Here is a 12,255-nt window from a genome sequence, read left to right on the forward strand (position 1 = left end):
TAAGAGACATTTTAAAGGACTAATTAGTCAACCCTTGCAAAAGTAAATTAAGGGCCTGTGTTGAAACAGCTAAACGGAAACTCTGATACAGCTTTGTAGCAAAAGCGCTTGGAGTGTATTCAAATAGAAAACCTTGGGCTGGAAATACTTGTTTCTAAAAAGAATTACACCACCCCACCCTCCTTTATCAAGTAATCCAAGCCACCTTAAACACTCAAGGTCTGATCAAGCAAGACATATTTTATGAAAACCTCTTTCAGCCTGAACTAGATCATGTCCTTGGGAATAAACAAATTTTATTCAATGAGCAAGTAGAAGGGATTCTTGATTACTGCTATAGTTCTTTTGTGTAGACAGACTGCTTCTAGGTTAATGCAAAAGCTCAGAAAAGAACATCAGATAAGGTAAAAGGCTTTATTATTCAGGAGCAGCTCAAAGTCTGACACTGACACAAGCAGGGATAATTATTATCTCATTACATTTGACCTTTGGCACCCATTTGAAGTACTAGTTTTCCAAGTGGGAATGTTACACTCAGTAGACTCTCAGCACAGTTTCTGACAGCCACATTTATCCCCAATTTTACTCAGCAGAAACTGTCAGATGAGCAGGGATACAAAGAAGAAAACCGCCTACTTTAGTTCTCTTTTTCATGGATCCTTTTCCCCACTGGCTTTCAGATCAAGAAAGATAGATTGCATTATTGGCAGGTATTGGTCATAAATAACACCTTCCCACAAACACACAAAAATCAAACATCAAATATAAGTAGAGTTCTTAAATATTCAGTTAATGCTACGGCATACTTTGTTTCGAAAATAGCATTTCTGTGGCTTTCCTTTATTTACCTTTCTCCTTGGATAAAACCAGGAGAACCCATGCTTAACTGACCCATGCAGTTCTTGTTACACCTTCGTTTATAAGAATCAAAGGAATTAAAGAGTTATCATTAAGAATAGATTTTAAAATGATGACAAAAGTATGAATAAAGTCTACACAGTCCTCAGGGATGTGGATAAAATGAATCAAGTTTCATGACTGGAAGGGGACTCCCTTCCAAGGACATAGTACATAGAAGTACACGGAGCTTGTTTCCATGAGGTTACAAAGGGCTAAAATATAAAACAATGGTTCATTTGAAGCTGATTGATACGTAACTGTTAAGGTAAGGGATACTCAAGATATTTTGCACACTATTAACTGAGAGTCAGTCTGTACACTCTCTCTATTAAATACCTAGAGAAAATTCTACGATGTTTGGCTCAGGGCTCTACTAGAAGATCATTGCTTTTTCGTATATAAAGAGAATCCAAAAAATCAAGTTAAAGTCAAGATTTACTCTTTAGGTTCTGGATTTTCAGTTAAGAACTACCTACTTTTATAAAAATATCAATAAAAAATCATTACTTTTTCTTAAAATCTGATGACTTCTTTTTTAAAAAAGTAGCAGCCCCTAGAGAACTGAAGACTGAATTCAAACTCCAGCTTCAGTGACTACTGATTCTATAAACATCTTCCTCCAGTAAATGGCAAAAACTATAACCTCTTCTAGAACGTGATGTTGGGTTGGAAACAGGTTGCTTGGTAAAAATATGAGAACCTTAGATCTCATGTGGGAGATATATACGGGGGGAAAAAAGACAAACATTTCTAGTGTTCTCCAAGTTTCTCCAACGAGCTGATATTTATCACTGCTTTTAAAATAAAGATGATTTTAACTTGAGATTGTATTTTAACACTGAATCAATATAAATTTGCTTATCTAAACATCACATTTTACCACATACTTAAAAAACCCCACAAAAATGTAGTGAAAAGATTATATATATTATATATGAAACTGTATTTGTTGGAAGCAGCAGAGACCCAGGGTCCTCTTCAGCAGCTGACCTTCACAGACAGGCCTCCTGCTGTGGCCTGCAGATACTTTCCACTGTGCCCAGAAAGTTTCAGAGTAACGAGAGACAACACTTGTTTTTTTGCCTCTATGACATGGGATGTCATTATTGTAGGGAGGATGCATAATTTAAAAAGTAAAGACTACTCATTCAAAATGTTACACAGTGACAAACTTACTTTATGAAATTTAAACACAGCATTCATTCCGAGGAAGCTGCACGGTACACCATGGCAGTAGAACCAGGCTAGGTAAATTTCGGAGTTGAAAGGATTTTCTCTAAAAAGGAAAAAAACGGTAGCTTTCTTAAAACCAGAGTTACAGAGTCACTCTGTTGAATTTTTTATCTTGTTTTAATGGGTCAAAGTTCAGTTAACTCACTCAGATGAGAATCTATAATTCTGTTGACTGTTCTGGACTACAGTAGCCATCTTGGGACTTTCTATGGAAATATGTACAGATTTTCCGCATGGAGCTGGGAGTAATGGTGACCTAGAAGAAGAAAGTTTAGATTCTAAAGATTTTCTAAGACAAAGTTCAGCTGTTACCTCAGCAAGTTATCACTAAGGGTATTTTAAGTTAGGATGCCTAGAAATTTGCTTATTTAGTCAGATAGATTTCAGTCTCAAATACTTTGATGGCAATGTCTCTTTCGGTTGATTTGTACTAAATACAGAAAAATTTAAGGCAGCATGCAAGGAAGGAGGAAACAGATTTTTCATGTGAACAGAAAATATTGCCAGTTAAGCCTCGTAATAGGAACCAAAGAGGTTACAATTACCATTCTCTTTGAAATACGTGAGTAAATCACCCTCCCAAATTTACAAACGAGATAGGTATTCAAATGGCAGATACTACCCTTTTCTGAAGTCTACATTATCAACATGTACATAAAGAAAAAAATTATTTTAAAGAAACGTAAGCTTCAAAGATTGAAATTATAAAGCCAGAAATATCTTGGACCAGCACACTATTCTTTAAAGCCTTTAAGGTGTACACATTCATGAAAACAATTTTTTATTGAAATTGCTTTTCTGCTAACACATAGCTCGGACTAGCTCCCTGAAATAAAATTCCTATAATAATAGGAATTTTAGCTAGGGGCAAAGATCAACTACAGGGATAATTTTGAGAGAAAAAAGGAAAGACTACTTATAGTTTGTTTTTTTTTTTAATATTCTGTAGCAGGTCTTGGAATTTGTGTTTGAAGTAATCTTTAAAATATTTCTACCTCCACCATATGATGATATAGCAATAAGACAACTCATCTGCAAGCCAAGAAATGGACCCTCACCAGGATGAGAATAGCACCTTGATCTTGGACTTCCCAGCTTCCAGAACTGTGAGAAATAAATGTCTGTTGTTTAAGCCAAAAAAAAAAAACCTTCTAGTTTATCTTTCCTAAAATTATGGGATAGGCTTCATGACAGTAGGAGGGGGATATGAACACTTATTAAACTAGAACTGGCCTAAGGTTATCTAGCTTCTGCCCTTTAAATGGGCAGATGTTACTGATCACGACTCCTAAATTGGGTTTCAATCGTTCTTCCACCTTCTCCCTAACACAGAGAAAGAGCTACTATGAACTACAGGAGAAACTTCCTTAACCCACCTCCATCCTTAACTTGCAAACTGAGTAGCAGAAGCTTTCTATTCCCTTTGAGTGGTACCCATAGCTCACCCAATGCTCACAGCTACTTCTGCCTCCACCATGAGTCACTTGGTTTTCAAGGTTCACAAAGCTATTTCTGCCAGCAATATCTGTTTTTGAAATTATCTAAGTTAAATAAAAAGATAAGTAAAGTTAAACTGAATGTTTAAAAAAAGGCAGATACAGGTGAGTTGCCAAAAATACCGGTGTGAGCAAGATGATCGTAAAAGGCTGGGGAAAAATCATAAAAATCTAGAAGGATTCTTCACTTAAATTGCTTTGTAAGTATCTTAATTTTGCTTTAAGTAATTATAAGCTGTAATTACATATTGAAAATCTATTTATGGATGTTGGCAACTTGTCCATGAATTACAGTTTGTCTATAAAAAGGGGAGAGAATCTATAAAAAGAGGCTGCAGGGGCTGGGGGGTAGGGGAGGGAATAATGTCAAACAAAGGAGAGGGAAGATATTTTTGAATTGACATCCTGGAGGATGAAGAAGGCTTTGATGAATCAGGCAATGGGGCTGAGGGGTATGGACCTTGACAGATGGGATTTTTTTTTTTTTGTGGTACGCGGGCCTCTCTCACTGTTGTGGCCTCTCCTGTTGCAGAGCACAGGCTCCGGACGCGCAGGCTCAGCGGCCATGGCTCACGGGCCTAGTTGCTCCGTGGCATGTGGGATCCTCCCGGACTGGGGCACGAATCCGTGTCCCCTGCATAGGCAGGCAGACTCTCAACCACTGCGCCACCAGGGAAGCCCGACAGATGGGATTTTAATGGAAGTAAATAGGGTTGCCAGATAAAATACAGGACACACCCAGCTACATTTGAATTTCAAGCAACAAATAACTTTTAGTATGAAAAACTTTTAGTATAAATATGTCCCACAAATATTTGTCCTGCATTTTTATGTGCTAAATCTGGCAATCCTAGGAATAAATAGATTTACTTTAAAAAAAAAAAAAAAAAAAAGCATTCTGACTTTTGAGACGAGATCTGTGCCTGCCCTGGCCAAGTTGGGAAATGCAACTTCTACCACTGCCAACTTACCGGGCCTGGAGAAGTCTTTCCACTCTGCCTCCTAGGGTTGGGGGTCTGGGATGATGGACTTCGTGGAGACGAATTCTCAGCCTTCCGTTTGGCTGCCATGGCCAATAACCAGTTTTTATTCTCTGGGGAGCTATTCTCTTTGCCTACCACTTCAGAGCCTTCTCCACAAGATCCCAAAGGAAGAGGTAGCGTTCCACAGCCTTCTGAAGCATAAGGACTGGCAGGAGAAGGAGGCTCTGTGACACTCATACTAGTCCCTTCAATCTTGCTTGGTTTGGTAGGACCTAGAGAGTCCTTACCAAGGTCTTCCTGGTTACCAGCAAGGCAGCACAGATCCAAATGAAGTTTTTCAACTGGGTCATCAAGCTCAGTCACACAGTTGCAACTCTTTACACACTTTTGTTTCACATTCTCCAGACAACTTGAGTCTAGCCTCCTCTTTACTCTATTTCTAGACTCAGAGCAAGTCACTGCTTGGGATGATTTCAGGCTCACAGGTATAAGGGCTTTTCTTGGAGACGTGATCTTGGTCTCAGAAGCAGGTGGAGTCATGGGTGGTGATAAGGAAGGTGTCCGGGTCATCCAGTTCCTAATGGACATCTTGAAAGATGAGGGTGGCTTGGGAGAGACAGAGGACATGGAGCCTCTTCTGCTGATGGGAGATCGGGTCTTGGCAGGAGGGGTTTTAAGAGAGAATGTGGCAGTATTTGAAGGAAGAGGGAGGTCTCCAGCACAGCTTGGAGCACAAGCTGCTGATGATGGGGAGGAAATGCATGGACTGCTCTTTACTCTGGGGGCTTTGGCAGGAGTACTCTGGCTACTTGTCACTGTTACTGAAAAAGAAAAGAGGGTCACAAAAATCAGAAGTGAAAGCCATAGAATACCTCCAAGTTCTCATCAAGGAAAATTATAGCTAACTTAATCATCCAGGGGTTGATTTCCCAGTGAGCAGATCACATAAGTCATTTGATTCTTACTGGACCCTTTTAGCATTTTCCTTCCCTTTTCCTAACTGCCAGCCCCCCAAACACCCTGCTGTAAAACACATACTTGTAAAAATCTAGAAATTACAGAAAAATTTAACAGCATCCAAGTGAACCACTTTTAATGTTTTTTCTATACTTGTGCATGTGATATAATACATCTCTTTTTTCTACACAAAAATGGGACCATGATGTACCAAATATTTAGTAACCTGCTTCACAACATATCATGAACATTTCCCACATTAATACAGATTTACATCACTTTTAACAGCTACAAAGTATCCTAAGGTAACAGTAAGACATTAGGGTTGTTAATGATATTTTGTTTTCATAAGTAAAGTTGCCATTAGCATTCCTGTGTATACTTCTGAGCACAGGGCAGAGAGGCACCGCACACTAAGGAGCATACAGGTCTACAATCTGGCACAATCACTATGTGACTTGGTACAACCGTTCACCTCTGCCTCGGTTTCCGTATCTATTAAATGGAGATAGTTTTTAATCTCCATAAGAAGTAATTCCATCAATTACTTGTTATCAGGCCTCATGTGGCTTTCCACCTTAATTTACAATTTATGATTTTCCACAAGCCAAAGAATGTCAAAGAACATTTCAGAAACTCAATGCACGCTCTCTGTAAAGCAAATCAAATAGTGGATAGAACTCTTCTCTATGTGTCCTGTCCCTTGTTTACAGGCAATGACAAATACTTCAGGCAAATTCTTATAAACTGGGACTTTCCTGGTGGCGCAGTGGTTAAGAATCCGCCTGCCAATGCAGGGGACACGGGTTTGAGCCCTGGTTCGGGAAGATCCCACATTCTGTGGAGCAACTAAGTCCTTACACCACAACTACTGAGCCTGAGCTCTAGTGCTTGCGAGCCACAACTACTGAGCCCACGTGCCACAACTACTGAGACTGCACGCTAGAGTCTGTAAGCCACAACTACTGAGCCCGCATGCCACAACTACTGAAGCCCTTGCGCCTAGAGCCAGTGCTCTACAAAGAAGAACAGCCCCCACTCGCCGCAACTAGAGAAAGCCCGGGCGCAGCAACAGAGACACAACACAGCCAAAAATAAATTAAAAAGAAAGTTATAAAAGAAAAAGACTACAGCAAGCACTTGAGATAGAACAGGTAAGGTTTCCTTCTCTTTAAGATAATCATTTTTGTCACTTAGTAATACTTGACCAGAGGTTCTCAATCTGGCTGCATAGCAGACTTAATGTGGAGCTTTATTAATAATACAGGTACTTGGCCCCTACCCCAGGCCTACTGAACAATTTCTGGAGACAAACTTTTAAAAAGTTCCACAAGTGGCTATGATGCACAGACAAGGCAGAGAACCATTCGCCCTGACGGTGCTATGAAATCTCTGGCTGAAACAGTGGAAGAATAGTAAACAACAGAGCAGGTGCTGACTGCGAAAAGTAGGACAAGGTAAAAGGGGCCGTGCCTTGGGATTTAAAGCCTTCTAGTTACTAGGTTAAAAGGGCCAGAAGAGAAGACAGGCAGTCCAGGACAGCAGTGAAGGGTTGGGGTGGCAATTAGAGGCTTGTGAAAGCATAGGGACATAATTTTCAAAACGGCAGTGTGATTGCAGCAGCCAATCCATTGCTGCAGGTTGGCTTACAGGGCCGAATGGCCAGCGCACCAGCCTTTGGCCCTTGCGTCAGGTTGTTGCTCTGTAGTGCTCTTCAGAGTTAACTCTAGCATCACCCAGAGACAGAGAAATCTAGGTCTAGCTCCTGGTCCAGGCTTAGTTTGAACTTCGCTTTGCTGTGCTGGGTTAAAGGAGGCAGTACTGCAAGGTGTTTGCTAAACTCTAAAGCATGAGCTTTAGAATCAGACTGCAAGGGTCTGAACTCTGATTCTACTACAACTTCACAGCTGTGTGATCTTAGGCAAGCCTAAGTTCCTTGAGTTTCAGTTTCGGTTGTTTGGGGAATTAAACGAGATAATCCAAGTAGGTCCTTAGAACAACTGTATTAATATTCAATAATGGCTAAATGTTATTAGTATGGTACAAATTTGGTCAACGTATGTAACTTTTTTGTGACTTGACCTCTAAAACTAAGAATAATTAATGACACACTAAAAACACCTAGTTAGGGACTTCCCTGGTGGTCTAGTGATTAAGATTTCGCTTTCCATCGCGGGGGGTACAGGTTCGATCCCTGTTCAGGGAGCTAAGATCCCACATGCCTTGTGGCCAAAAAACCAAAAAACATAAAACAGAAGCAAAACTGTGACAAATTCAATAAAGACTTTAAAAATGGTCCATGTCAAAAAAATCTTAAAAAAACAAAAACACCTAGTTAAAAGAAACATAATTTTCATCAAAAATGTTATAATGTTTATAGCCATTAACGCAGAAATTCCACCTCTGGAATCTATTTTAATGGGAGATGGGGACCCTAAATTCAGAAAAAAATTTTTTCCCACAAAACATTGGAAATAAAATGTCCAACTACAAAAGAAAGAATAGCTAGGTAAACTGGAACATTTACCCAGGGGATGATTCAAAATGTTTTGCTAATAAGATAACACGGAAAGTGCTTAGAATATCATGTTCAGTGAAAAAAATCCTCAAGAAATCCAAATATATCTGTAGTATAACTATGACTGTTAACAAGAAAATCTCTATGGATAAGGGAGTAAAATCTCAAAAAATAACTCTAAATGTTAACTGAAATTTTGTGTGAGTGGTGGCAATGCTGATGGCTTTTTCCTCATATAATTCATTTTTGTTTTTCAAAATTAGGGAGCAAAAAATACATATAAAGACAAGGCAGCAGAGGGACTTCCCTGGTGGCACAGTGGTTAAGAATCCACCTGCCAAGGCAGGGTACACAGGTTTGAGCCCTGGTCCGGGAAGATGCCACGGAGCAACTAAGCCCATGCGCCACAACTACTGAGCCTGCATGCCCCAACTACTGAAGCCTGGGTGCCTAGAGCCTGTGAGCCTAGAGCTCATGCTCCATAACAAGAGAAGCCACCGCAATGAGAAGCCCACGCACCGCAACGAAGAGTAGCCCCTGCTCACCACAACTAGAGAAAGCCCGCGCGCAGCAACAAAGACCCAACGCAGCCAAAAATAAATAACATTAAATTACTGAAAAAAATTAAAAACAAACAAACAAACCATATGACTGGTTAAAACCAACTTTCCACCTACAGTGTACCTGTACCTGTGCAGCAGACGCACAACCATGCTGACTGCTCACTTTCAATGAGTGAGTGCTGGCCTTAGGTTGACTCTTATGCCCAACTTCATATTTCCCTGGTCCATTTACTCTTCTATTCTCTATATGACTATTCCAGACTTTCTTTTCTCTACTCAAATCTCTATCACTTCCACCTCTCATCCTTATTCTCAGTTGATGATCCTCATTCCTATCTAAGAAAATAGAAGCTGTCAGAACAGTTGGAAACTTCCACAAGTTCTGACCATCCCATTTATCTACCTACCTTCACTCTGCCTATATTTCTGCCTTCTGGTTACTATGGATGAACTATCCACACCCCTGACAAAGGACTACACTTCAGCATGTATATTAGATATCATCCCCTCACTCGAGGACACTGGTCCAGCAAACTTTCCTGCATCGATTTTCCCCTTCACTATAGGATCCTTTCAGTCACATAAAAAATGCTATATTCTCATTAAAAACAAAACAAGGGGCTTCCCTGGTGGCGCAGTGGTTGAGAGTCCGCCTGCCGATGCAGGGGACACGGGTTCGTGCCCCGGTCCGGGAAGATCCCACGTGCCACAGAGCGGCTGGGCCCGTGAGCCATGGCTGCTGAGCCTGCGCGTCCGGAGCCTGTGCTCCGCAACGGAAGAGGCCACAACAGTGATAGGCCCGCGTACCACAAAAAACAAAACAAAACAAAACAAAATCAAAACAAACTTCAACACAGCTTCCTCCTTCAGCTACCACTTCATCTCTCTTCTTTCCTTTCTAGGAAGACTCCTTGAAAGAGCCTTCTCTTCTCCCATCCTCCTGAACAACACTAATGAGGCCACCAACACACCACCAAAAACTGCTCTCACTAAGGTTGCCCGCACTGCCAAATCTAAAGGTCAGTTTTTAGCCTTCATCGTACATTGCATGCCAAAAACATCTGACCTCTCTTAGTTTACACAATACTCTCCTGGTTCTTCTTACTTCTCAGGTTGTACCTGCTCCTTCACCTCTCCAATTTCTAAATATTAGGATGTTCCAAGGCTCAGACCCCAGACCTATTCTCTTTTCCATCTATAGCTACCTTTTACCAATATGATGATGAATCCCAAATTTACAACTCCAGCCCTAAATTGCAGAATTAAACATCTAACTGCCTCTCTGACATCCCTACTTAGATGTCTAACAATATCAAACAACATACCCAGCTGTTCCCTCCCCCAAACCTGTTCCTCCTGCAGTGATTCCTATATAGGTTAACGGCAACTCCACCCTTCTAGCTTCTCAAGCCATAAATTCTGAAGTTATCCTTGATAACTCTCCCTTACGTCCCACAGCACATTCTGTTGGCTCCATCATGTAAATATATCCAGATTTTGAAGACTTTTTGTCCTACCATTTGCTACCTCTTTGGTCTAAGTCACCATCATTGCTTCCTGCGTTATTTCAATGAGTTTTTAAATTAGCTTGCAGCTTTTACCCTGATCCCCTTACAATTAGTTTTCAACACAGAAGTTAGAATGATCAAGTTAAGAAAAGTCAGATCATACACTTCTCAAAACCCTCCAACAAAAGTCAGATCATACACTTCTCAAAACCCTCCAACAGCTTTCTGTCTGTCAGAATAAAAGCCAAAATCATACAAGAACCTTATTTTCCACTACTATTCCCCTCTTCTCTTTTGCCCGCTTTAGCCACAGGGACTACAGCTACATTATCCTCTTTGAGGAACACAAAATATGCCAGGCCTGCTCCTGCTTCAGGGCCTTGGCATTTGCTGTTTTGTCTGCCTAGAACATTCTCTAAAATATCCATATGGCTTACTACTTCATTACTTCAACTTTTTTACTCAGATACTATCTTTTCATTGAGGTCTCCCTGGGTACCTAATTTCAAATTTTAACAGCATGCTTTGCTACTCTCTCATTCCTTCTTTCCTTTTTCCCTAACCACATATTGTTATCTGACAAATTTTACTTCTTTAACTTGTTTGCTGACTCTCACACTAATATGTAAGCTTCATTTACATCTTTGGGATTTTGAATCTTTTGTTTATTGCAGAATCCCCAGGAACTTAGAACAGTGCCTAGAACATAGTAGATGTTCAACAAATACTTAAAAAATAAATCTACTGGTGTATTCCAGTGCCTTGTGTAGATGATAAACATAGTAGTGTTCAGAAAACATATATTAAAAAGAATGTCAATGAGACGGTGCTTTCCTCTGAAAACATACCAAAATAAGATCAAATCTAGCTCACCATCTGTACTACAGAACTAAATCAATCAAACCATTAAAAAACTTAGAAAAATGCATGGGATCCTTACCTAGGTCGGCTCTCGCCTCTCTCTTCTTCTGAGAGGCCCAGCCCACTACGGAGAGTTTATCTCCTCCTGATTTCTCTTCTAAGTCTCTATTCAAGCGCCAGACTTTCAGTGTATTGTCATCAGAGCAGGTAGCAATCTACAGAGAACCAGGAAGGGAGTTAATAAGTTTCAATCAAAGATTCACAACAAAGTAAAAAACAGGTATGTCTTAAGGGCTGATGATTAGAGAATTATTCTGCCTGATGTAACAGGATGTAGAAAATGTTATCTGAAAGGTCAGATACTTTCATTCCTTGCTTTCAGGAATCATTCCAGATTTCCAAAGTAGTGAATCCTTTAGCTTCTTCTTTATATACATTCTGCTGGTATGACTTTTGTGACCAGTGGTTTCTTAGCTACCTAAAGCTCTACTATAAAACCAGGTTCATTTCATTTTATTCTCAAGAAGTTGGGCAAGTCATTATCTTTATCACCTTCTGTGTAACTACAAAACATGTAATTTAATTAAGATGTCATTTTTACTCTTTCTCTTAAAAGATCAGTCAGTGTATGTCACTGACATTTAATTTGTATGACTTTCCTCTGACTTCCTCAAGTTCTGGCTTATTGTTAAAGTAATGGGATTATTCCCAAGATCTGATTTAGTCCATGACTCTAGTATGCTGTGGCAAGTAGAATGAAACCTTTCCCTAAGATTATTTTTCAGATAGGTAAAGGAGCAATCTGGGAAAACGACACGTTCACTAGACTGAAAAAAGTTAAAAATAACTTTTGCCCCTTTAAAAATATCTAACCATTCCTGATCTTGGTCCCAAGCCTTTTATGGCAGAGAAAGTCCAGCTTGAAGAGCTTGTGGCAAATGGCCACTGGTACCAGAGCTATTCCCCAGCATTTGTTTATATAATTTCTCTATTTCAGTAACTAAAGAGAGAGGAAAAAAAAGAACACACGTTCTCTTAAGTCTTGGTCCCCAAGAAGCTGGCAGCTTTTTCCTTTCCTCACTGGGAGGCCAAAAGAAGACACACATATTTAACTGCTCAAAAGAAATGCCTGGAATTCCCAGTTATTCTATAGTCTATAAACAAGTTATTATTTACAGAGCAACTACTAAATCTGAGTGTCTGAAAATTTATGTTCTTTATCTTATTTAATTCTCA

At 39.9% G+C, this 12,255-nt stretch overlaps 1 protein-coding gene across 3 annotated transcripts in view; it reads right to left on the reverse strand.

Annotated features, from left to right (window-relative positions):
* Positions 1-395: 395 nt before the first annotated feature.
* The window catches only part of DTL (denticleless E3 ubiquitin protein ligase homolog), a 40,218-nt gene continuing 28,358 nt past the window's right edge, over positions 396-12,255 (reverse strand). Inside the window, exons 13-18 of one of the 3 annotated variants that reach the window (XM_032638328.1) lie at positions 11,099-11,234; positions 4,601-5,433; positions 3,579-3,674; positions 3,192-3,237; positions 2,279-2,389; positions 396-2,176 (exon numbers count right to left, since the gene is read on the reverse strand). In XM_032638328.1, coding sequence (XP_032494219.1) covers positions 2,340-2,389; positions 3,192-3,237; positions 3,579-3,674; positions 4,601-5,433; positions 11,099-11,234 — 1,161 coding nt within the window. In that variant the 3' untranslated portion in view covers positions 396-2,176; positions 2,279-2,339. The remainder of the gene's footprint in view (positions 2,177-2,278; positions 2,390-3,191; positions 3,238-3,578; positions 3,675-4,600; positions 5,434-11,098; positions 11,235-12,255) is intronic. The other 2 variants (XM_032638318.1, XM_032638338.1) reach the window with 2 other exon arrangements.

This window comes from Phocoena sinus, chromosome 1 (assembly GCF_008692025.1).
Source record: "Phocoena sinus isolate mPhoSin1 chromosome 1, mPhoSin1.pri, whole genome shotgun sequence".
Taxonomy (NCBI): domain Eukaryota; kingdom Metazoa; phylum Chordata; class Mammalia; order Artiodactyla; family Phocoenidae; genus Phocoena; species Phocoena sinus.